This window comes from Patagioenas fasciata, chromosome 5 (assembly GCF_037038585.1).
Source record: "Patagioenas fasciata isolate bPatFas1 chromosome 5, bPatFas1.hap1, whole genome shotgun sequence".
Taxonomy (NCBI): Eukaryota; Metazoa; Chordata; class Aves; order Columbiformes; family Columbidae; genus Patagioenas; species Patagioenas fasciata.
In genome coordinates, this window is record NC_092524.1 from 14424193 (window position 1) to 14450803 (window position 26611).

Here is a 26611-nt window from a genome sequence, read left to right on the forward strand (position 1 = left end):
TTGAAGGGCCTTCCCAGCAACAGAGCACATTTTTTCACTGGTTTGATCCCAGCATTGAAAAGGAAACAAAACAAGTGTATGAACGTGAAGCAGCACTGGCCTGAGCCAGAAACACCAGCAATGCTGGAGCTGCGGGAGCACCAAACCTGCCTTTGGGGAATTGAGCAGGCCCTACTGCTCTTCATCGAAACAGGATCAGGGAAAGAAACCAGCGCTCGAGTCCCGAGAAACACGTGCAGTGCTTTTTAACTGGGTGGTTTTTCATGAGCTGTAAGTGACACTGGAAATAGTGGAAGAAAGTGACATACACACACGCCTTTGGTCAGAAAAATCCAAATACATCTCATTCACATTTTGCTATTTGGGATTAACTCACATGCAATTATTTTTAATTGGAAACTGCAGAAAGTTTAGTGGCAGAAAATGCAACTGGAAACATCCTTTATAAGCTCTGTTTTCTAGAAAAAGCAGACGAGCATGCTCTTGCAGTCATGCATTTATAAACCCAAGTAATTTCTTGCCTTTTCTGATTGTTATTACTATAGCTTGGTTGACTTTTTTGCCCTTTTCAGGTAGAGAAATTCATGGTTTCCAGTAATAGTAATGACTGAAGAGTAGAATAACTGGTGTTTAAGTTTCCTTACTTGAAATAAATTACTGGAAGTTTCCCGTTTTCACAGAAGTACTTGTAAACAGGAACTGTCGATTAGAAATATTCACAGAGGTAAGAGACGGTTTACTTCCCTCCACGAGATTAACCAGTCGCACACCACAACACCCTTCAGACCAGAAATCTAACACTCCAAATGTCCTCTGGGCATGACCAAGTCAAAACTTTCCCTTAAATCCCTGGCAGGGTTAATCTTTCGCATACTTAACAGCCTCCTGTTGATTTAACCATAGAAATTAAAGACTCACCTTTCTAGACTTACCATTCCAGGATGAATTGCAGAAGTGAAGAAAACATGAAGTCTTTTTCATATACTTGAATGCTGCCCTAGCTGACTCAAATCAGGGTAAGCTAAACTCATGCCACCTAAAGGGATGGAAGGAAATTGGTTTGACTGACTTGCAAGGGGAAAACTTCCTAAACAGGAAGTCAGACATATAAGTGTCAGGGCAAACACTTGGAAGAAAAACTCTAAAAAAGGTGCAGGAAGACAAGAGAGGCAACAGCTTAATGCTCCCAGGAAAAATCCCGGAGTAGAAGGGACTGGGAACCTGCACAGTAAAACCAACCTGTAACCCAAAGAATGACCTTGTCCCATCTCCCTGTGCCACGTCCAATGGAGGACTTGATGGCTCAAACCTGAAGGGAACCAGTTCTCTCCCTAACACCCTCAGCAACCCAGCAGCGACTGCGAGAATCATTTTTCCTACAACAAGCTTTCCCAGGGAATGGCACACAACCCTGGTCACCAGGGGCTCTGCAAGAGGAAAGGTGCCTCTGCATCCAGCCTTCAAAATCACGCATCAGCCAGAGGGAAGTAACCAAAGCCCTGAAGAGCTACAAAGCTGGCAAGGGCTGAAGTCTAGTCAGAGGCTTTTGTGAACAAGTCTGGCGTGGAGCAGCAAAGCTCAGCGTGGCCACACAGCTGCTGAGGCAGCCCCTGCGTACCATGGCTCACCGTGGAGGCAGCAGCCCCATGGCTGCACCTCTCTGTAGTAGGAAGGGGAGGCTTCATTGCACCAGAGGGGCCAAGAGCGCTGGAGGTGGGGGAGGCCGTGAGCTCCTTTCTGATGCATGCAAAAAATACTGCAGAGCAACACTGGAAATTCAGAAAATGCTGCAAGGCATTGGGTAGAAACAGGAACACAGCTTCTGGTGAAGCCAAAGCAAGAGAAACCAAAAGACATGAGACACTGTGATGGGACAAAGCAACAGGGCAGTGGGGACCAAAGCCTGCAAAACACCCCAGACTGCCAGGAAGGTACCTGGAGACAACCACAGGGCAGACAGCTTGTGCTGGTTTGTATAAAGAATTATTTTTGGGCAACTACTTTCAGATGTGGATTTATTCCCATTATTACACCCCTCCAGCCAAGGGAAGTCGTAGTATTTCTACCCACAGCAGCAGGAAAGACTCCATTAACTCTCCCAGGCAGCCACAACTGGCATTGTGCCTGAGCAGCTGGATCACAAGTCCTAAGCTGCCCAGGACAGCCCTGCTGCTCAGCTACATGGACGAACACTTATGAGACCGCTGGAGCGTCAGTCTCACCCACACACAGTCCTGTACCATGCCCCAAATGATAAACTTACCTTGTGTTTCCACATTCCTCATAGTCCCGCTCTGCTCTCTTCAGCCATTCCATCCTCCAAACATGCTGCTGGGACCCACACATCATGGGAGGCCACTCCCCGGGGAGCAGTGACACCTGCCAGTGCCCTGGCTCTGCTGTCCCCACACCTGGACAGGCCCCACTGCACTGTGGCACAGCAGCAGCTGAGCTGAGAACCTGTGTGCCCCGCGGCCTATGAGTTCCACCCATGGTGTATCTGTTCTGGCCATCCAAAGGCTAAGGCACTGGCAATCTCCATGAGAGTAGACAACTTTCTTAAGCTAGCCTATATGATTTACAGGAAATACAGAATCTTTAGCAGTGTAATTAGTAAAAATATCTGCGCACAACAGTACAACCACAATTTCATTACCATTCTTCAACAAGAAATTGCCAGATCTTACAGGCAGTAAATAGGTGTACACCTCTTTATCTTCAGGAGTCCCTTCAGCAGCTGGCTCTGACCTGCCTGCAAGCCTGGGTAATTTCATTCCTGACAGTACACCACAAGACAATTATTTACATGGTACTCCCCTCTCCTCCATTCCTGTGAGATAGATGCCATCACTGTAACAACCTCTGCCCTTCCTCCTTCTTTTGGCAAGGTCAGCAGCTCTCAGCACCACTGGATGGGGAAGACCCCACAGGAGCACAGCACAGGCTGCTTGCAGCCCCTCCAGCAAACCAGGGCTGGAAAAATACTACAGGTTGTGTTCAGACTGCAACACCCCAGTAGCATGAAATGCAAGAATTGCGTACACTTCAAGATGACCACGCTTAAAAATCAATGGATCAGTTGGCACCACATATATCATAGTATTACAGTTCTAAAGAGATCTGTTCACTGGCTTGGATCAACCTTGAAGTTTGGTCTTTAGGTGGCACTATTTGCAGTACATAATTTAAAAACACTAATGTTTCAGAGTGCCACCTGCTGGTACTATTGTTATTTACAAATACATTACATTTACATTACAACTGTTCAGAACAATGAGTAGTGGAAGCATCCACGTGCTTTTTTTCAGTTGGCAGTATCTCCAACCCCAAAACCCCACAACTTTTCTTTTCTGATATCATTAAAGCATTTTTTACATCTACAGCCCTGAACATTTAATTATCATTGTGAGAGCCTGGCAGGTAATTACCAGAAGCTTTCAGAAAGGAAAGGAAGTATTTTTACAGCATATGGAGGTTGCTAATTTAAGTTTTAAGATGGACCAGACAGTATCACTTTAGAGTTCAACTGGAGTGCAGTGCTCTTGATAACAAGCCTATCTTTAGCTTCATAATCAGGGCAGAGGAATCCTCTCTTTCTGCAAAATTCACTCCAGAAATTACCAGGTTCCACTGGTTACAAAATAGAAAGTAGCTACTACCCTTTACAAAAATGTTAGTGCTCATCTAAAATTACTTAAATTAACTTATTATGGTGAAAGTTAAGTAATGTGCCAAAGCTTAGAAGTAACATTCACAACAGCTCAGAAGAACTGCATTCATAATTTTCTCCTAAAAAAGGAAAAAGCTGTCAGTCTGTTCTCCGCAATTTCTCCAGCAGAAAGACGACTCTTAAGGTCAAATTTATTTAGAAACTGTAGGCACAACATCAAGAATAGTGACAATGCAAGTCACTGCCCTTTGGGTTTAGGAAAACCACCTCAGTGAAAGCTTAACATCTGAGGAGTGTGAAACTTGTATTTACCCAAACCTCAAAGATTGTTCTTAAAATTACTTACAAATGACAGCAAGTTACTGTCTGGAACTGTTTGAGGTCTGCTTAAGCTTTCTGCACAAGGAGCAGATGCACATTGCCTGCAGTCAATCAATCAACCTATCTAATGCTGTTTCCCTTCCCCCCGCCACATAATGCTTTCTGCATTTTCTGAAATTCCAATTCCTCATTTTCTTCCCCAGTTCTTCCTATAGGACACAGAGGCACAGCCCCAGAAGAATAAAATGCACTTGCTGTGAATGACTAGGTCACACTACTAACTTGAGGTTATCAGACCAAAAACTCGATTTAAGCAGAGACGCAAACCATACAGCTGATCTAGAACAGCAATAACAATCACCAGATTTGATACTGTAGGACAGCGATATGGCCACACATCTGCTCCACTTTGAAAATAGTCCATATACACGCAGTTTCATGAAACAGACAAATGTTTGTAAGACACCAACCATTTAGAGACAAAACAAACTTAGTTAATGAAAATTTATTATTTCAGTAAGTCATAGGCAGCTCTTATGCGACCAGGGCAGAAGCTGTCGATGATTCACTAAAAAGAGAGAAGACAAAAAGAAATATTAATTGCAGAGGCACTTTTCAAACTAGTTGCCAAAAATACTGCTCCAATTTAAAGCTTTAACTGCAGGTCCTGAGCTTAACCACTATGTGTTCAAATTGTTTTAAGGTTTAAAGAAATATTTCACTTTTCCTTTTCAAATATAAATACTGAGACAACAGCACGAAACCATATATTCAAGAACCTGGCTAGTTGCATTTCAGCCTTTTCAGAAAAAGAGCAGCTCAACCTGACATCTATGGGAAATCTACAGTGGCTAAGTTTTCCTAGAAAAAAACCTACAAATTAGTTTCATTTTTGCCACAGCTACTAAACTATTTCTCAAATTTTGAAGTAACATAACTATACAAGTGTCTGAGTGAGAACAGGGACCACAGCTTGTATGAAGCACTAGAAAAATATCTAGTAGTGACTTCACTCATTGAGAGAATTATTTTTTCCCCAAGTGTTGTGACAAGTAATTTTACCCAGCAATAAGTTCCATTAGTTTATTGGTTAATATTTATGAAAATACCTCTTCTTTGCTGCCCAGTGTACCTATAGACCTGATCATAATGCACTCTTCACCCTTTGAGTAACAGCCCCAACATATTATTTACAAAGCCTACAAGACTTCAGTGAAAGTAGTAACGTAAGAGAAGACTTACTACTTCCAGTTGGGTGGCAGCACTCTCTTGGTTTTGTAGTAGCGAGCCAACCTATGGATTCTGCTTTCAATCAGAATCAGGCGGAACTTGGCATCTTTATCCTTGAAAAGAAAGTTACATTACAATCAAACAGTGCTTTGGTTTCTTGATACCATACACTGCAAACGAGCTTGGGTAAAGTAAAAAAAACCCCACCTACTGCTACAAACTTCACATTCCGACTGCCAAAGTATGATGAGTCTGGTAAAATCAGAACAGGACCAGAAACACGTACCTTAAGCCCTGCTTTTAAGACTCTTCTCACAGACAATTACAAAGACTGCTCCTTTATCAAAATGCCTCCCCAAATGTGTAAGTTTACTCAAAGGGGTTGGCTAACAGGAACTGCACTGTAACTCTTTGTTTTGTCAAAAGAGTGACTCCTTCCTTTCCTCTTTTCCCAACAAGAAGATAAAAAATACTCAATTCCTCTATAAAATTGAGATCTTCATATAAAAAACACCCATAACCCCCTACTTAGCATTATATTTAAAGATTAGAAAATGTTTAAGCTGCCAGTGATAGCAATCAAGGCAGATATGTATTTTATAGGACAGTGGAGGGGGGGGTCTCCCCATATACACACACTGGTAGAATCAGCTGCATAGTTTTACAATTCGATCAAACAGAACTGTTACAAAGAAGCCACTATATTATTTGGGGAAAACTAACAAACAAATATAGACAGTATCTACTTAAATCAGCACTCACCTTTCTGTTTCTCTCAAGATGTTTGCGAACAGCAACAGCTTTCTTGATCAAGTGATAAAGATCCTCCGGAAGGTCTGGGGCCAGTCCCTTGGATTTAAGGATTCTCAAAATTTTGTTGCCAGTAACAAATCGAACCTGGGCAACACCATGGGAATCCCTCAGGATCACACCTGAAACAAATGTTTACCTTTACACTGAAACCAAAAACCTTACGCAAACAGGTCTTGTACCTATAAGGTTGGTTTCACAAGATACCGAAAAAAGGCCTTCTCTAAATGGAAAACCTTTCTGGTGGAAACTGTCAACAAATGGTGGACAATGAGTAAGCTAAATACAACTTACAGAAGCTGAAACACTAAATCACACATCACTTAACAGGCAACTAACCTGTCACACTTAGGCAGGTAACACATTAGGCTTCCCCACAAGGGGAGGAGGGGCAGGCGCCGATCTCTTCTCTCTGGTGACCAATGACAGAACCCGAGGGAATGGCAGGAAGATGTGCCAGGGGAGGTTCAGGTTGGACATTAGGAAAAGGTTCTTCACCCAGAGGGCGGTGGAGCCCTGGAACAGGCTCCCCAGGCAGATGTCACAGCCCCAAGCCTGACAGCGTTCAAGAGACTGGAACTGTGGGGTTGTCATGTGCAGGGACAGAAGTTGGACTCAGTGATCCTTGTGGGTCCTTTCCAACTCAGGACATTCTACGATTCTCTTATTGGGAAATTTTCCAAAGGATTCATTCAAGCCAGCTATTCAATCACCCTTTATTCTATTGTTAACAAAGATGTCATAAGACACCTTAACTCTAAAAAAAATGTACACACCATAGGGATCACTAATACTCTCGGAATTACCATAAAATAAAACAATTATACTGCAGAACTCATTACCACGTAGAGTTGCAACATTCGTAGACTTAAGCAGAGCTCTACAGGGGTCCAAACTCCTGAGAACTTGTCAATTATGCAGCTACAGTGCTCAGGTTCAGTAAACTCCTAAACACAGGGCTGCTGGTATCTGAGATGAGATATGAAGTTTTTCTCCAAGAAACTGGGCAGATTAAACTTCCCTATAATCTCAGAGGTCATTCCTAAGGACAGCTTATAAGATTGAACAGAAACTTCACACTTTCTGCTTGAAGAAAAAACACTCACCTACTTCACCAAATATGCTTCTTCCAAAAATGAAACATATTACATTTGTAGTGGTATCCACACAGTAAATAAATAGGTACATCATAAAACCTGTATTTTCTTAGCGTGTTATTCAATCTGGGTTGAAGGAACAATTACATTATTAAAGTCAGAAAAATGTGGTTTGTCTCCATTTAAGAGTTATTCATAAGCTTTACCGATTTGCGAGGGAGTCAGGCCTTTTTTAGCCAGCTTGTAGATCTGTTCCTTTACATCATCAGAAGTAAGTTTCAGCCACTAAAGAAAATCAGAAAAAAAACCAAAAACTGATGAACACCGTTTAACACAGAGGCACAAGCTAGCTATACGAAAGCTTTTTATAAATGAGAGAAATAGATACTTTGTAATACTTGAAAAAATAATTAAGAACTGAAATGGTACTTCTAATGATAAAGAAACTTTCTTCTATATTATGAACCTATACTGTTGGTTAAATATGGTGGTGGAAGGCAAAAGGTAGAAAGTATCTGTTTAAAATAGCCGATGTGTCCTCCAATGAGCTGCTTTATCATCAGTTTAACTGTTGCACTGCACGCATGAATACAAATTCACAGAGGAAAATATCACTGCCATTGGGAAGGAACTGCTTAATTTGGCCTTGGACAGAAACATGGAACTGAGAATCATTTAGCCATCTCCTGGCAAAACACCTACAGAAATTACTGAAAATTACAGGGAACCAACAAGTTAGGTAATCCTCACTCTTTCACTAAGCGGTAAAGCCCCCTGATTTCTTTTTTCCTTTTTAATATCATCCATCACATGAAACAGAAAAGCATGGCAAAAATGTATTTGGAAGTGCTCTATTGATTACAATTCAAAACAGAATACAAATAAAATTAAGAAAAAAAGGTATAAGGGCTTTTAAAAATAGGTAGAGCATTTGAGTAACCTAAGCATTAAACTGTTTAATCATCAGCATCAGTACTTCCAACAGCTTCACATTATCTTACTTGAAATTGTATGTCTTTATTTTCATGTTTTGTGCTTTAATTCCGTGTTTGCTCTAAACTATTTCTCAGTACATGCTTTTCCACATGCACCACAAATTATTTTCCTGCCAAGAAACAGATCCTTCAAGACCGAGTCTTGCAAGGAAAGATGGATTAAGCAGCTGCTCGTTTAGCTGACAGGGAAACCTCTGAAGCGGAAGTACTCTGAATGAACTAAGGGCATGCTGAAACTAGTGAAGTTAGTGTGCTGATCAGTGAGCTACTGTTATACACAGTTCAGAAAACAGGCAGCTTATTCCATAATTGCAAAGGTCAAACTCCAGTGTAAAAAGAGTAATTTAATTTCTAGGAATTATCAACATACAGACTAAATAAAACTGAAGTAATACTTATATAAAGAGAGGAACAAAGAGGAAAAGAGAATTTTCCCCAACAAATCATCTGGCCAGCAAACAATATTTGCTGTCTCAGTATCCTAAAGACCATAGGCTAAAGTAGCATTTTATCAGACCACAATTTAAAAACGATGACACCAAACACTCCACGTCTCCTAGCTGTGTCTGTTTTCCTAGGCCGCACTCTGGAAGCAGCCCCTGCACGGACGGGCCCAAGTTACTCACCGTGGGCACGCTGCGTCTGTAGGGCAAGGCTGACTGGGACAGGCCCTTTCTGTGGGAGGAAGCAGATCAGACGCTGAAGGGAGCCGGCCGAGCCCGCCCGCCGCCTGCCTCCGGCCGGGCCTGTCCGCTACCAGCGCCTCCCGCCCGGTCGGGACCGCGGCCTCCGCCACGGCCTGGACACGGTGCCGCCGGCAGCACAGGCCGCGCAGAACAGCACAAGGGGCAGGAACGTGGGCCCGGCCAACAGAACCCGCACCTCAGTACCGGCCCGAGCCCTCCCCCGCCCTGCCGCCATATCGCCACCGCTGCCAGCCTCCTCCTGCCACCCCCACAGCCCGCACTGCTCTCGCAGCAGCCTTCCAGCGCCCGCGCCCTTCCAGCGCCCGCGCCCTTCAGCCCCGCAGCAGCCCCTGGCCGGCCCCAGGCCGCGGCTCGGCCCTCACCCGGGAGCGTGCATGCGACCCATGATGGCGGCGACACGAAAGAGGGAGCGGCGCGAGGCAACAGCCCTTCCCGCCCCACTTCCGCAGGAAAGGGCGGTTCCGCATCTAGCCCCGCCCCGCGCTCGCACGCCAGCCAATCAGTGGTGCCAGCGCTGCGCCGCGCACGCCGCCACGAGGGGCGACCTGCACAAGCGCTCCCGCCAGCGGGGCCAGGGAAGGGGCGGGGCCAGGGAAGGGGCGGGGCCAGGGAAGGGGCGGGGCCAGGGAAGGGGCGGGGCCAGGGAAGGGGCGGGGCTGAGGACGGGACACCCCCCCAACCCGGCCCCAGCGCACAGAGAAGACTCGACCCGCTCTTGTCTTTCGCAGAATAGCGTTTAATGTACGTACAGGACAGTTACGGAGTCACATTGAACGCGTTCAGTACGGGCACGACATTGTATAATATATCTTTATTAAGAGCTCGTTTAATTAAAAGTATTTGGTTCTTACAGATACATAGACAACGGGAGGCAAAACGGTTGCTGCTTTTCATCGCCTATAGCTATGAGGCGCAGTGTGCGAGCGACAAGCACAGGCCATGCCCACGTTAAGGCAGGGACAGGCATTTCTACACAACGCCCCCGGCTGTAAAAATAGAGAAAAAGAACTTTTATCAAAGATCGCATGTGCTTCCTGAGACAGGGAGCTGGAGATCCTAAAAAGGCAGTAATAGAAGTTTCAGTGCAAAGTTGTAAGGTAATAGAGAAAAGAAGAGGTCTTAGCACAAGCCAAACAAGGTCCAGACAATTATAGTTCTGGCTGCAGATCAGATGTGCATAAGAGATTTATTTTCATTAAACAAAATATAAAAAGCTGTTAAAACTACAAGTTTTAAGCTATTTAATGTAATGGTAAATTCCAGCCCAATTGAGTACTTTCCTTTTTCTCGTCCATTTTGTATTTGCATGTAGTACATTGAAGTCTTATTGCAACAATTGCTTTTTTCTTGAGGGCAAAGAGGTGCAAGCTTGGTGCTGTTCCTCTGTGAGCCAGAGGACGCCAAGGCCAGATCCCCAGACAAAATAAAAACCATGACCCTAAAAAGCTCCAGCCAGTGAGTATTTTGAAAAGGAAGGGAAAGGCACAAAAGGAGTTGAGCTATGAAGAAGAAATCAGAAGTCAGGACAAGTGCTAACAATAATACAGTACTATACATTTTTTTCAGAGTCCAGACAACTGTTAAAACTGCAAATCATTTTTTAAATGATTTTAGTTTATTTGTCTTTTGTGCTGTAAGACACTGTGCTTTAATAGGAAACTGCAAAAAAGGCAGTACATATTGCTTTCATTTTATTTCACAATGGAACGTTTCACAAAAACAGTAGTCTACTTTCCTGTGTTTAAATGACTTGTGATTCTAATGATGGAATGGAGTAAGTCTCAAAAGCATCAAGTAAGCAGGAAATATATCTAGTAAGTTACATAGTTTATTATTTACAGGCTATGTACTAAATGAAAAATACGCAGAAGATGCCTAATAAAACTGGGATTTGTTAGCGCCCATTAGTTTCTAAGATTCAAGGTATTCGTAGCGTTAATTATATTAATTTGTAAGAAGTTGAACCATGAATATTTTAGGCACCAGGAGATTCAAGTTTACTTCCCTCTTCTGTATTGAAGGGAGATCGGTCAGTAGCGGGGTAAGGAAAATCAGATAAAATAGGTTTTTAGTGTTGGGTATGTAGAAGGCTTTCCCCATATTGTGTTTTCATTCTTAGTTGTATATTTTACTCTAAAATTTCGCTCTAGTCATAGTCAGCAGTGATAGTCTGTCTTGCTTCAAGATTTAACACTAAACAAAAGTGTGCAATTTTACTCTATAGTAAATTAATTATCCTAAACACCAAGTAAGGTGAATAAAAAGGCTACGCCTGTAGTGCAGGAACACCTAATTAAGTAACCAGTGGTATCAACAGGAGATAGTAAGCAACATGTGTATTCACTCCTCTCTCACAGTACAGTTCAAATCTAATGTTCCTTGGAAATAAGTATTTTTAATGAAATTAATTCTGGTTTGGAGTGAGAAACAGTGTTGCTGTGAACTCTGAAAGAAAAAAGTGACCAAGTTCCTCTCTCAAAGCTCTGTTAATGCAGCTCCTTTCCAGCCTGCAATCCATCCAGCAGTTGTGCTTTTTAACTAGAGGCCACCCTTTACCTGGAGGTCCAGCTGAGGAATTTAGGTGCAACTGTCACTTTGGATTTATTGCTTGAATCTGCTCCACATTTAATCACTGCAATATTTAAAAGTTCTTGAAATTACGACACTTCAAAACATAGAGAAGCTGGGCACATTTCCTATGGCATCACATTCAGCCAGTCTTCATCCCATTTTTCGGAGATCACAGGTAGAAAAAATTTATACAAGTTGCACTAACCATGAAGATCAGTACATTAAGTGATGTTATATGTAATAACATCTCAGGAAAAGACTTCCAGTAGGACCTGCAAGGTATCAAATATGAGAATGTTTCCCCTTTTAAAGGAGCTGAAAGTTAACAGGTATACATATTTAAATACCAGAAATGAGGTAAAAGAGAAGCATTTGAATTGTAAGGCACTGTTATTTACAACTTCTATTATTGGCACTCACTCCAGTAAGTCTTAGAGAAGCATAAATCTGGGACTAAATGCAATGCTAAGGAATTTTTCCAGCCCTTCAACCTTCATTTCTACAGGTGTGTGTGAAGCCACCAAAATTTTACCTGTCACTGCTTCTGTGATCTCTAGTTAGTAGCAGGAATGTAATCCTAAAAATGTCATTGCTTTGATGTTCTCCAGCATCACGCCATGGATGACAATGCAGGCAACACAATTCAAAAGCAAAAAATGCACTATATCCACAGGCTCAATGATTAAGTTATAGTTTAACCATAAACCATAACCAGCTAACCACACTGGTCAAACTGTTCATCTCACTTTCATGACAGTTTCAAAATCCCTTCTTTCACCCACAACTCTTAAACATTTACAATGATATTTTGATAACATAAGAATAAACCGGGTTTCCTAGAAATCCTCCAGATTAGGCTACATGAACATTGGTCCAACATATCTGTTGAAATGCGGAGTCTCCTATTTTAAGGTATACAAGTTATCTTCAAGTAGGAAGATGCGCAAAGCACAAGTGAATACAATTGTTCTGGTCTTACTCAGGTGTCAAAATGAGTTCACAGATAGGGTACAGCAGTTAGTCGATACCAGTTAACAGTCTCCTTGCTCAAGTTGAAGTCTTTTAGTGAGAGCGTAACTCCACCCAAGAAGAAGTTCTCACGTAACGATTCTGCGCTGAGAACACTTAACTGAAGTTCCCTCTGTTTCAGAGTCTCCATGCTATATCCACTGTACACAAGCTAGAAAGTAAGAAGTGAACAATTTTTTGGTTATCCAAATGAAGTTACACAGATTGCCCTTTCTTGTGACTACCTAGCCAGCAGCTGATGTCTTAACTGCACATTATGGCCATCCAGCACATCTGATTCTCAGCAGGTGGGCTGAAGTACATCTGTATTTTATTTTGTGCTCCCAGTGTTGTGTTTACAAGGACCAGTGTTTTTAGCTGGAAGCATTGTTTACATGCCAAGACTTCTAAATTCATTCTTGTCCACATTATGAATCAGTGAATCCAGGGCAGGGGGATCTTTAGTTTTGACTCCTTTCCTTCACCCCATGAGACTGAGGAATTTCTGCTTACTCGTAACAGTACATTTACCTAATCAGTTGCTTTGGGGTTTTTGTGTTGTTTGTTTGGCTTGGTTTGGTTTTGTTTGTTTTTTTAAACAGGTAAAAAGTTTTTGAACCAAGTTCCTTTTCCAGTTATACACCTTCACAGATTTTTTTTTTAGTTAATATTTTAGCGACTGCTTAGAATAAGAAACAATAGCAAACCAAAGGATAAATTTTAACTTGCCATTTCATTGAATGTTGGATTTCTTGTCTTCCGGGAGATTTTGGTTTTGCGTTTGGATGTTTTGTGTGTATCTGGAAGTAAGTATGTTTTTACATAGGGATTTGGATCTGCACCATCCTCTGTAACCTACAATCCAAAACCAAGACAAGTTAGAAAACTAGTTAGTGCACACCTATTTGCATATTTATTTTCAAGTATCTAGACTTCACAATCAGGCTAACCAAAACCATCAGTTAAGTTGGCAGTTGGAAAATCTGGAGGAAGAGAGAAGAGTTTCACCATTCCTGCATCAACCTAACTCAAGAAGATAATTGACAAAACAAAGTTTTCGGCAGCGAGCTCAATATCTCCACCTACCAGGTCTTTAATGTGCATCACCATGATAAACAGAGTGCTATTTCTATATGATATGGATAGCTTCACTTCTCCTCCCACTTTGCCTGAGGTAGGACTTGATGGACTTGCATCTGGAAAAACATACAATTATTTCCTCTGTAGTATTTGTACATTTTCATCAGTACTACACTGACTAATGAAATATGGGGAAAATAATAGAACAAGTTCAGTTTCTGATTTTATTTACAGTTCTCTAAGAGGACAAGGCCATAGGTTTTAAAGATTTTTGCATTCTCTCTTAAGAATCAACTTGGAGGTTTCAAGTAAAAACTTGAATAATTTAGTCAAGCTATAAGCAAGTCCTTATGTTCACATACATTATTGCAATTTTTGGTATGTTGTAATTTTCTTGAAACTGTATGCAGGAACATTTGGACAGACAGTGATGCAAAGTTTTCAATGAGGGAAAACGATAGGTCATTAAAAAAACATACATTACATTGTAGAGGTGTCATACTATAGTCATCGAATTTATAAACACCCCCAAAACCATTGCCTACCTGTAGGTCTGGCTATTCCATCTATTCCTTCCACTTTGTCATCACGAAGTAATGGATGGAAAAAAGTATAAACAAGATCACACTGAATTTGGAAGAAACGTTACATATTAGTTTAAGTGTTAACAAGCACCAAAATCTGAAAACTTACACTGCATTTGCTTAAGTTATTTGAACTTACTTCTGCCACCTCTGGAGAGCTGTTCATCAGACTCTGAATGTAGCTGTTGAGCTCCACTTTTCTTTTAGCTGCTACATCTTTTATATGTGTTCTTCCCAGAACCATCTTATTAGGAAAGCTACAGGGGAAGATCAAGATAAAGAGTTTTCAGTTAGTACAGTTAGATTTCATTGTAATTTCTATCCTGAAGTGCTGGCATCCATTTTTTTTATGTCAATCAGGAGTGTAAACACAGCACACTAATAGGAAATTACATTACAGAAATGCAGGGGAACAGTTATAGGTAATTGTTATATGTGATATGACACACAGACTAAAGACACTGATTGCTTCTCTGGCTTTCCTCCTTAAAACTTAGAGACAACAGTTTGCTCCCTTAATTGCCAACTTTGAGGTCTAGTTTGCCCATCAGCAGTTTTGACTCTGTTTCAAGCCATTTCTTCCTCCACCCTGCTGGGAGCAGTTTTTGTTGCTTCCATTATAATAGTGATGAGTGAGTTAGGAACATACCCTGGTAACTTCCAAAGAGGAAAGAGAATGCCAAGTTTGTTGTGGAGCTCCTGGAACTCATCAAATGTTCGGAAGACAAATGTTGGCTCAACTTGCCCTTCTCTCAAAACTCTCACTACATAGATCTGCCCAAAACACAAAAAAACCCAAAGACAAAAGTAGCAACAATATTACAGAACTGACTTAACATCATTTTCTTAACAATTAACTCCTCCTACTATGGTAACCCTTCTCCAGTATACATATCCTAGTAACAGCATTTGCATTTTATAGTAGAGGTAGAATTATAAATAGTTGTACTCTAACGCAAAGTAATATCACATGATCTTCCCATAACATAGATCCACACCTGACAGGGAATAAAGGTAGTTAAGGCTAAGCTGTCCACATTCTCCCTTTTAAACCTTATTGTAAGTTCACACCAGATAGCAGGTGTACAACATTTTCACATATTAGTGCAGGATTACATCTAAACATGTATCTGTGGGGCCAGAACTACCACAAAACTTTTCTGGTGTGGAATACAGAAGAAACGAATGCCTGGTTTTTTTCAATCTAATTCTCCGAAGATTCTAAAGGATTCCACTTTTAAAGTGATAATTTGGTGGGTAGATGCAAGTGTAGTGCACCATATAACATACATTTATAAAAAAATACTGGGGATATAGTCCCAGAATACAGTTCTCCACATTATTATGAAAGGGAAATGAAGGCTGAGAAATTGCACAGGAAATTCAATTTGGTGGATTCATTTTATGGGCAGATGAGTGAAATGTATATTTAAAAAATGTACAACTGGGAAGATGTTTAAAAATCTAGACAGAGACTACATCATCTTAACTGTTTTATAGAAGATAAAAGGCTGTTCGGCTTAGACCAGAAGGGCTCAAACACATTTATAACATAGCAATTCGGTGCAAAGCTCTTCTTCACTTCTAGTGTTATTCAGCTTTGTTCTACCTTTGCTAGCTGGCGTCTTTACCAGATTAAGACATCTACAGCAAATACAGCTTGGAAAGAGGTGTTCACTTGCACATATCAATATAGCTCACTTTTTAAACAACTTGAGGAAAATGCAACTTGAGCTGACTATTCTAGGCCAAACAAACAGCAGCAGTTAGGTAAAAAAAATGTGAAGATGGTTGCACATCTGCATAGGAATACCAATAATACTAGTCTTAAAGTGTAACCCAGACCTATCAAAATCCTGAGGGCAAATTGTAATGCTTGCTGCCTCTAACAAGACCAATGAGGATTATAGGTACGATGCTTTCACTTATGAGGAGCAAAAACAACCTTAATGGAAGGTCAGAGCAAAACCAGAAAGTATTTGACTGAATGACTTCTATTCAGGAAGGAACCATCTTACAGAGGGCAGCTACATAAATGTGACTCAAATCCCCATTTTTTAAAAAAATCATCTCCACCAACACAACTTCTATCCTTTCTGCTTCCTTCTAGATCCTTCTCAAGAAGTGTCTTCAATTTGAAGACAATTATTGGATGCTAAAAATACAGGTCTGTAAGCTAGCACTCCTGTGGTGGGTTTACCCTGGCCAGCAGCTAAGCACCCCCACAGCTGCTTTCTCACTCTCACTCCCACTCCCACCATGGGACAAGGGAGAGAATAAGAGCAGAAGTGAGAAGACCCGTGGGCTGATATAAAGACAGCACTTGGGAGGGGAGGTGACACAAAGACAATCTCTCACCACCTCCCACAAGCAAACCCGTGCCCAGCCAGTCCCCAGGAAACAGCCACCTTGGAATAAAACATCCTCCCACCCCCTGCTTGCTTTCTCTACCCCCATTTTCATCGCTGAGTATGACATTGTATGCTACAGAGTATGTCTTTGGCCAGTTTGAGTCAGCTGTCCCTTCTCAATTCCTTGCCTACCCACAGCCTACTCACTGCAGTGGGGGGCAAGGGGCAAAGTAGAAGAAAAAGAGAAAGCCTTGACACTGCACAAGCACCCTTCAGCAACAGCCAAATCAATGGTGTTATCCATACAGTTTCAGTTAAGCATCCAGAACAGCCCTGTGTGGGATGCAATGAAGAAAGATGACTCTATTCTAGCCAGAGCCAGTACAGCTCTGGTCTTCTCCAGGAATCAAGCAAGTAGGCCCATTCCCATCTAGAGTTCGATTACAGGGCTTGGTTTTGCTTTCAAGCCATCCATAGTGGGGCTTAATTTTGAGTGTCAACATTGGTGCGAGTTTCTAGGCTCTCATTATAGACAATGCAGTCAAGCTTCAGAAAACTCTTCAGTGCATCCTAAATCTGACATTAGTGCCCAACTGAACAGTGAGTATCTATAGTTGTATTTACTAAATCCATCAGTAAAGAGAACCTAGCTATCTGCCTCACAGCAGGCTAAACAAGACATGTTTCCCTTGGACTAATCCTCTGTGATTAACTGCTGAACTTCTGGCAAGGAGGACTATGTATCTCGTTGGAAGAAAATGCACAGTATCTTCACCAAGTGGAAACAGATTCCACATACTTACATAATGTTTATCTGGGTTATATCTCTTCTGATATGTAAACACAGATACTTGTTTAATTCTGCCGTCTTGTTTAAGAGAATATGTTTTAGCAGAAAATGAGAGGATGGGTTCATCATTAGAAGGTAGACCTGAGAAACGCAGCTGAGCCAAATTGTGAATGAAGAAATTAAACTTTGTGGCAACACTTCCCAGACTGGATTCAATCAACCTAGGAAAGAAGGAAAAAAAAAAGTCAAAACCCATCAAAATGGCTCTGTCAATAAATTAGACTTAACTCTAAGAAAAATAAAACCCAATTTCTTACTGACAGAGAAACAGCTTTTAAACCAAGTGTGATCAATGGGCTATATAAATAGCATTGTATCAGCATTTAATAGAAGATTCAGCATCCAAACTTTGGAATAGATTGTTACCCAAGAAGTAAAGGCTTTCCAGAGTGAGCAGAAAAATTGCATGCATACTACTCCAGTTTCCTCCATTTATTTAAATTAAACATTTTGTAACACATAGCAACAACTCAGTTAAGCTATATACACACCCCCACTTGCCACACTGGGGCATCATCCCTCCCTCCGCAGTGTAAAAGCACTTCTTGAAAGAGAGAACTACTTCACATGCATTACAAGGTTCCCACCATATACACGACTAAGCAATTCAGGAGGTACTCAAAATGCAAGTCTCCAACAGCCAGACAGAATTATCTATTCTCAGTGTTTCAAACACTTTTTTTGCACAAGGTTACTCTTAAAAGCAGGGAAGTACTTTAGCATAAGCATTAATCTGATAGGAAAGTGATCTTATTCATGTACTTCACTGGTTAACTGATACATTATGATTGTACAGTGTAACTATTCAACTTCTACAGACACGTTTGTCAACATCCTTACTGTATCTCTTCATAGCAGCAAGCTCCTATTAAGAGGATGATGCTGGGAGATATTTTAGTTTTCACTTATCCAGTACCTCGTAAAGAAAATGGTAGCTTCTGCATCTGTTGTTTGGGGCTGGAGAGCATCCTGGACATACTTCAAGTCCTGAACCCCACTTAGTTCTGGTAACCCAGAAGAAAGCATCTGCAAGAAATTAAAACGTACAGTTTTAATACAATAAAACCAATATGATTTTACACTGAAATGTCTAAAGCTCTTACACCCTCCAATTCATTTGAAGCTGCAATAAATTGCTAAATGCTGATAGCGACAGCCAACAGTTGCTTATCATCAGCAGTTATTCACCATTTCTGCTGAATTAAAAGCAGTTAGAAACATTCTGCAATGTAATTTATGGTATCATCTTAGTTTTAAATGTTCAGGAAACAGGTAGGTCGTAAGAAAAGCTTAAAAAAATCCAAATACTATCTTCCTAAAAAGTACCACTGATGTTTCTGATTTTTAAAAGCATGCATTAAGGGTTTCTGCAGCATAAAAAGCACAGCATTTAATACAATCCAACACAACAGATCTATCAAGTTTCAATTGAAATTAATAAAATTATTACCAATGAAAGCAGGTTAAGGAAGAGGCTTGCATGTTTTCTTATCAAATTGTAAGCTTGACAACAGAGATCCACAAACAACTGAAAGCGAATAGTGGGTTTTTCACCACCATTAATGACATAAGCCATATCCGATGTTAGCACAAAAGGAGCTCGATCCCTGTTCAAAAGGCACAGAATTCATAACTTAATTATAGGATCTATCTATTCCATTTTTCATGTGCTTCCTTCTCCCCTCCATCCCCACCCTGAGGTAATATTAAATAATCCATTAATGCCATTTTACTATTTTTGGGTGGGGTTCAGCTGCTTAGTGCCATCTCAGATTCCCAGCACAATCGCACAGTGCTGGACCTACAGCACATCTGCTAGAGCAGCGCTTGGGGCCAGGTTACCTTACAATGCCTTCCACCCCCCATTTCTCCAAGCCATAGCACACTCAAACAAATGCAATAATTATATTATCACCTGACTAAAACATAGCTCCTCTATCCTGGATAAAGATTATCTTCCCCTACACAGAGGAGCAGTAAATAAAAACCTGGTATTCACTCTTTTCTGTCATGTTGACATTCACTACTGGTTTTAAGAAACAGAGTCTGTTCTCATTTTTTTCACACTGAGATATTCAGATGACAAAGGTTCTGATACTCAATTTCTTATTCATTGATAAAGTTTACCTAACAAGCATGCAACATGTAATCATATGAATATAGCTACAAAGGTGAAACTACACTACAGTTTTAACCAGTATTCCTGGAAAAGTATGACACCAAGATTTGTGTCAAATGTGAGGCTCCAAAATATCAATAAGAAGTTTTATTAATCTTTTCCTGTACCAATATACATAGTTCTCATATCTATTGTAAATCAATTCCCATTCTATTCATGTGTATAGCACAAAGCTCTTAAGGAATGAATGCAGTTGGGAAGCACTGAAGTTAAATGATGTTTAGGAGACCAAATTCCTTATTTCAATCTACCATTAGCTAGAACAGGAGCTTTATTTGAAAGCTGTGCCTATGTGCTTCGCCTTAAAACAGTTCCAGAGATCAGAATATGGAAATAGGAAGCTGGAACCTTTTTCAAAAGCAGTTTTATACAGAAGTAAGTTTGAATGCATTCTGGAACCTTTGTGGTTAAACTGGAAGATATTGGCTCCATAATGAGAATGGCAGATAACAGTAATTTAAAGCTTAGGCTTAGACTTATAATGCTTATAAAAACATACTAAGAATCACTTCATTTTCTACTTTGCTTATCTACAGCAAATACCTTTTAAAGCTACCAAACATCTGCGCATGACCCAAAAATTTTCCAAAGTCAATGTGAAACATATGCCCTGTGTTTCGAAGCATTATGTTATCATTGTGGCGGTCACAAATTCCCAGGACATAAGTAGCTACGCAACATCCTGCACAAGAGTAAATGAAGTTTTCTGAAGCCTGGAAGGGAGAGGAAAAAAAAGTGAATTGAGATCAAATATCAGTGGGAAAACAGCGTTCATACATTCAACAGGCAATCCTGACTTGAGTAAAATCAAAGCCAGACAAAACAGGCCCTAAACTTTTTTTCCCAAACAGTGTGCTTCAATCAAATAGCTTTGCAAAAATCTTTAGATATCACACTTTCCAGCAAAAATGGTTGCTTTGTTTTTCAAATAAATTAAAGAGGAGTTGAAGACAAATCACAAAAGAAATGTTAGCAGAAAAAAGGGTACAAGGCTTATTTTTCCAATGTGTTTTAACAACACTGTAGCCAGAAGAAAACGTTTGCTGCTTTAGTTCCCTGTCCTTGTATGAGAAGACGCCACTGCTGCTAAATCAGAATTAAGAACAGCCATCATTCCTCCCTATCTTCAATTTGAAGCGCATTTTTTCCTCATCCAATAAAAACTCAGGTTCTCAGGTTTCACAGTCGATCTGGCTTCTTTTCAGTTATATAAGGGTTTTTCATTTGCTCTTTTTCAAGTATAGGAAAAATCTAGTTTCCAAAAGATAAAAACCAAAAATTTTAATGGAAGATCTGGAATAATAATTTCATTATTTCGAAAGGCAGTATTTATCCTTAAAAAAAAAAAAATCTTCAAAAAATAAAAACACTGAAGAAAGTTACCTTGTCATATTCCTCCTCTGTAGGATTATACTTTCGTAACCATTCTGCCAGGGGCTTGTCTTTAAAAGAACCTGTCACTCCATATTCCACTTGAATTTTCCTAAGTGTATCTGAAGCAGGAACAAGCTCTACCATACCTTTATACAAAATACAACAAAGTGTATTTAACCATCTCCTTAAGTTATACTGCATTTTCATTATTCAGTAGAAACTTTCTTGACAGCAATGGATTTCATAATCTTAAGACTAGTTTCTTCCAAACCCCAGTTAGGTCTAAAAATAGTGCTATTAGTCTACTAAGCATTTCCAGACTACATTACAAAGCATACCATGAAACACATGTAGCAATCCAAGTTAGGATTACTCCACTACAATTAGTTGTGGCTGTTAGAATGCACATATAGATTATATTTTGAATAATTACTTTCTACTACATAAACTAATATTGGTCTATAAACAATAACTGCAAAATATTTTGCTGCTGACATTTCTCATGCACTGACACTTGAGTAACCTGGTAACTTCAGCTGCTGCCAAGTGTTGAAACAGACCAGACTGCTGCTCCAGAAATACAGCAGTGGGTTTTGTATGTGGCCTTATTTTGAGCTATAGTTTACTAAAAATATTTGTATAGCTAAATCATAAAAGGAAAACATTTACTTGATTAACAGAATTTTACTTCTCTCTTGGCAAGAGCCACTAAAGAAATCTGTAATTTATACCCATTTTTTCTTTTTCACTTTAATCCTTCAAGTACTTTAGGAATGCTAATATTAGCAGCAACAAAAAAAAGTTAACATGCTCTGCAATCAAGTCATCATTCAAAGTAGGAAGAAAAGCCATCTGTTTCTCTAAAAGGCAAGTCTTACATAAATAGAAGCTTTTTGCTTAAGTTTTGCCAACCTAAATTTCCAATGTTTCCATGTACTTAAGAGTTTCCATCATGCTGTTCTAGCATCTGACTGAAGAAATATTTATGTTATTGTTTATCCTCTTAAAGATCTTGTAGTTTCTATTGTCTGGCTCTAGAGAATAAGGGAAAACTAGCAGAAAGCATGCTCAAGGTGCAAGGTGGTATTTACGCTCAAACTTAGAGTTCTGTGACCTAGTTTCAAACCTAAAAGACAGTCTCGTATTCCCAAGGAACTTCTACCAGCATATGACACTGATTCTGGGGGATTAGTCTGTGGGGAGGGTGTTAAGTTTTTCTTCTTTTTGCACATTTCAGCACATGAATGATGCTCCCTGACTCAACTGCAGCAGATTCCAAGTACTTCAACAGTTCAGTTTTGACTTGAGCACTTTATTTCACCGTAACTAAACTTTAAGAATCAGGGTTGCTATGGCACCATTATTTTCTTGTCTTGCAGTAAAGGCATCAACAGAAACCTTAGCTTTTATAATTTTATATACTTGTTCGCACCACTGTTCATTGACAGCAGAACACATAAGAATCTCAGCACTCAAGAGAAGAAACACATTTAAATGTATCTCAGCCATCAGGAAATTCAGAACAATTTGACTTGCTATATTGGAGTACTGAATTCCTTTCATGGAAGGCTTCTGGCCTTCCACTGTTTCTCGGGCTTGCCTCTGCACAGCAATTTTTCACTACCAGTGGGACAAGAAATTGTAGTGGGAGAGCAAAGATTATAGGTAGCATCTGGTTTTGCACCTCGGTCCTTTCCAGTTGAGAGACACTTGAAGATAACCATCCGTAGATCCAGTCCCTCCTGCAGCCAGATCTTATCCATAATCTTAATCATTTGTAAAGCCAACATATCTTGTCTCAGATCTTCTCCAACCTTAAATGCAAAAAACAAGTTAACTAGATAGATAATATGCTTTCAGCAAAACTACACTGATTAATTTCTTTACATTTCTAGGAAGTGATACATTATGCTTCTTCATAGTTAAGCACTTAAAAAGAGAAATAGGCTACATTTAAGTTTTCACATGCAGCAGACTTCATTTTACATTTTACAACCTCTTCAGATGTCCATTTCTAGATACACAGGCGCAAACTCACAAAATAACTAAGCTTATCGGTCTATGCTAAAGTTAATGGATACCAATGAAACAGCAATTATCATTCAACTTTTTTTCTCCAAGACACATTTAAGGCCTACCTTAAACATCACATTAATTTCTTCTCCCAGAGGGTCTGCATTTATCAGCGTGACCTTCAGTGGTACTGCATTGGAGCTGAAGAAAGAACATGCCTACAAGTAGACTTAGTGTTAATACTCAAAAAGGACTATTCCTGCTAGCCCAGAAAACAAGACGCTCTGACAACAAGCAGGTTTGACCCACAATGTGCCTATTCAGACTTTTCACACTGCACTCATGGCGAATACGTGCTTCCTTTGAATAAAGAGCCCTTTGGCTCTTATTTGCTGAATTCTTGTACAAAAGCCAACTGTGCTGCACAGTGATGTCGTACCCTTTTTTGAAGGGAAAAGCGAATAAAACATGGATAAATATTTTATTAGAAGCTTTTTTTGAAACCTAAAAGATATTATAAAAAACCTGGGTATTTGTGTGTTTCACAGTGTTTTCTCATTTATGTGCTTTCAAGTACATACTCATGATTTAACAGTTACAGAGGAGAAGGAAAGCAAGAGGAACTGTCTCTGCACAAAGGATCAAATCCAGTGTTCACAGACCTTTAGGTTCTCAGTCATGCATGATGATATAATCGAGGTTGTGCTTGAGCAGACACTGTCAAACCTTGCAGAGTTCTGGAAAACTAATTTATCTGTATCTTCATAGTAAAATAAGGCTACTGTCTGCCTCCCTGGATTCAGTGCATCTCCTGGACACAGCCAGCAATGGGTAGTTTCACATATTTCATAGTATTTAGAAATTTTTTGAACTTTCTAGCCTTGCTCAATTTTCTCTTTTGATTACTGTAAATGGATTTTTTTTGGTGCACTTTGAATAGTCCCCTGCTTTACTATCACCCAAGATTGCTGCTCTCAAAAGAGACAGGGTCTGAAGAAATAATGCTATTACGGATACTTTTAAAATACAAGCACCTTCACTGGTTTTACACAAGTACATGTATAAATTTTATCTTTTCTCAGTTAACTTCACTGTCTTGTTGAATCAGAATTTTTAATTAAAACCTTAGCCTGCAGCATAAAGAGCTTTCAAGCACCTCATTTTTTTTCCTATTTGCAAAAGCTTTGCCTATATGTAATTTTTACAAAGAAGGTTTGAAACTTAGCACATACAATACCTTAATATTTAGCTCTTTCGCCACAAGACTGGGGTTAAGAGGCAAACGGCATTTGTTCTTCAAGAAAAATAACTGCACACGCTCCATACCATTTTGCAAGGCAACCTGCAAACAAACAAAAAAATCAGCACCACTTTCCCAGCTGAAGCATCTGCAGAAAACTTCTTATCCTGAAGCTAATGTTTTAAATCCTCAGTGCCAAACGAATGCTAAAAGATAAAACCACTCTTTTAGCTATTAAAAATAAATAAGCCTAGCAGTACAACACTCACATGACGAGTTTGTGGTTCGGTTTTGAGTGGGTTTTTTTCTTACTGAACCAGATGATAGCATCCCACTCTATCAAACTGTAAATTCGTATTCGCACATAAACAGATACCCAGTCCTTTTGCATAATGGGATAATTCTTCAGCAGCAATAGGTTTATATCCAGTTCTAGTTTATTGTACACAATCCATCCCAGTTTCTTACCCTATCACCTCACACAATCTTATGTTTCAGATGACAGATTTGACAAAAAACATGAAATTCATTAAGCCATTAACTTGTTAAAATGCTGAGCAATAGATTCATAGATTTGCCTATATATTTTACATAGCATTTTACTGAATTTAGACTAAAGAGACAGTTGAGTGGATTGTTTTGATGGTATACTCAGTTCAGTCACCAAGTAACATTAAAAATACACACACACCTGTCGAGCAGATCCACTTGTTTGCTTTACTCTTTCTGCTACCATTCCAAAAAGCTGCACGAGCCTGGTCTGTTTTTCCAGCTCTTCCCTCAGCCTTTTTCCACAGACTGAAAGAAAAGCTCCAAGAATTTGCTCGTATCTTACACCAAACTTTGTATCATATAGTGTATCCTTAAGAAGCCTGAAATAAAGGATTTCAGTTAAATTCTCCTAAGGAAAATACTGCAAACAATGCAATACTAAGACATTAAAATATTTTAATGAATCAGTACTATATATATTGAAAGTTACTGATATACAGGATATAAAAGGCGAGAAATTTATGCCTCAGAGGTACCGTCAGTTTTTTTATGAAAAAAAAACCAGGATCTACATTTTGTACACTCTCCACTTATAACATTCATTTTTATGAATGATGATATTAAGAAAGTGTTTTTTTCTTGAAATACCATTCTTATAGTAAACACATTATGTGAACAATGGAACAAAGAACATCTTACCAATATAGGTAGTGCGCTACTCGAACGCTTCCCAGGGCCCGAGCCAAAAGAAATTTGACAAGAGCACTGTCAAGGTAGGTTTCAAACTTCAATGCCTAAATACAAAGAAAATTTAGTGAATTTGGTCTGAATTTAATTTTAGATGAAGACTGAAATTTTATGACTAATGCACAGACAGAATCACCATGAATCCATAGGACACAGAGAGAATTATTTATGCAAACTGTTTTCCCTACTATGCATTAAGATTATTAAGAATAGAGGCACGCAATTGCACTTCTACTACTAGTAATCAGCAATTCCTTTGGGTTTTCAAGAGCAAAAAAAATATCAAAACTTCAGTGTAGGGAGAAAATCTTACTTGCACAAATTGAGGGAGGAAATCTGTTAACTCATCATCGCTTAATGTCTCTATCCAGTTGACAGCTGTATTTCGTACTTCCTGATCAGCAAACCTAGAAAGTCACCACAAATCCAACATTAAGTTTATTCTGTTCATGTAGGATTTTTTTTTTTTTTTTTTTTTGAGATCAGTTAGATACAAAGGAACCAATATAAAGTCTTCAACAGCTCAACAGAACCTACAGTTTTGAGGCCCTTCAAAGATACAAACACATGCATGTTTAGGACAAACATACTAATCTCTCAAAACTTCAGTCTTGATAGCCTGGCTGTATATCTTGCTTTCTTGCCACAAATTAGATTTCAGAATCCTAACCACATTTGCTATTCTTTCACTACATGACTTGGTTAAGCCTACATGAATAAAATATATATTCTTTAAAACTTTAAGGAAATTTAGCTTTTGCTACAAGAAATACAGCAATATTTTCCACAAGAATGCCATTCAGAATCCTCTACTGAAAGAGGTAATTTAATGCACAACAAACACACAGAACTTATTCACATTGTTTTTCTTACTTTGAATCAAGTAGTTCCAGTGCAGCCAAGGGTGATAAAGGAGGCCACTGCTGAAGTAATGAATATATTTCTGGAAGACTTGCCCAGTCCCAGTGAGGGGCACTAACCAATATTTTTGGTAAGCTACTGGTATGTCTATGACAATAATGTCTCTTGTCCCACAAAAATTCTTTATCTTCTTTTGACAGCCTGCAGACGAAAGCATTTTAGTTTATAACACATATTACAGACCATCATCTGTATACACTCAATGCTTCTGGTCACTGTATACATACAGATAATTTAACACATAAAATGGCTATTTCCTCCACAAAAGTCAAACTGAGAAGCAAAATAAAGCCTCAAGCATTATAGAAACAGTTGTTCAAAGTTATAATTTGGGCAGGACAAAAATAAGTTTTAGTATAATCTGAAGTAAA

The 26611-nt window shown here is 39.6% G+C and overlaps 2 protein-coding genes across 3 annotated transcripts in view; both read right to left on the minus strand.

Moving 5' to 3' along the window:
• Positions 1-4481: 4481 nt before the first annotated feature.
• On the minus strand, positions 4482-9340 carry RPS13 (ribosomal protein S13). The gene is made up of 6 exons (XM_065840071.2): positions 9193-9340; positions 8750-8798; positions 7335-7413; positions 5984-6153; positions 5234-5334; positions 4482-4559 (listed from the first exon to the last, which is right to left on the minus strand). Exons 1-6 carry the CDS (start codon positions 9213-9215, stop codon positions 4526-4528), a joined length of 456 nt encoding a protein of 151 aa, XP_065696143.1. The 5' UTR covers positions 9216-9340; the 3' UTR covers positions 4482-4525.
• Positions 9341-9545: 205 nt separating this feature from the next.
• Positions 9546-26611, minus strand: part of PIK3C2A (phosphatidylinositol-4-phosphate 3-kinase catalytic subunit type 2 alpha) — a 51431-nt gene continuing 34365 nt past the window's right edge. For both annotated transcript variants that reach the window (XM_065839484.2, XM_065839486.2), the window contains exons 16-33: positions 26193-26381; positions 25633-25726; positions 25272-25366; positions 24772-24952; positions 24078-24182; positions 22966-23058; positions 22512-22641; positions 20837-20973; positions 19997-20166; positions 18725-18881; positions 18191-18300; positions 17228-17435; positions 14723-14847; positions 14213-14330; positions 14035-14116; positions 13496-13605; positions 13139-13264; positions 9546-12581 (exon numbers count right to left, since the gene is read on the minus strand). In XM_065839484.2, the coding sequence (XP_065695556.1) occupies positions 12399-12581; positions 13139-13264; positions 13496-13605; positions 14035-14116; positions 14213-14330; positions 14723-14847; positions 17228-17435; positions 18191-18300; positions 18725-18881; positions 19997-20166; positions 20837-20973; positions 22512-22641; positions 22966-23058; positions 24078-24182; positions 24772-24952; positions 25272-25366; positions 25633-25726; positions 26193-26381 (2413 nt within the window). In that variant the 3' untranslated portion in view covers positions 9546-12398. The remainder of the gene's footprint in view (positions 12582-13138; positions 13265-13495; positions 13606-14034; positions 14117-14212; positions 14331-14722; positions 14848-17227; positions 17436-18190; positions 18301-18724; positions 18882-19996; positions 20167-20836; positions 20974-22511; positions 22642-22965; positions 23059-24077; positions 24183-24771; positions 24953-25271; positions 25367-25632; positions 25727-26192; positions 26382-26611) is intronic.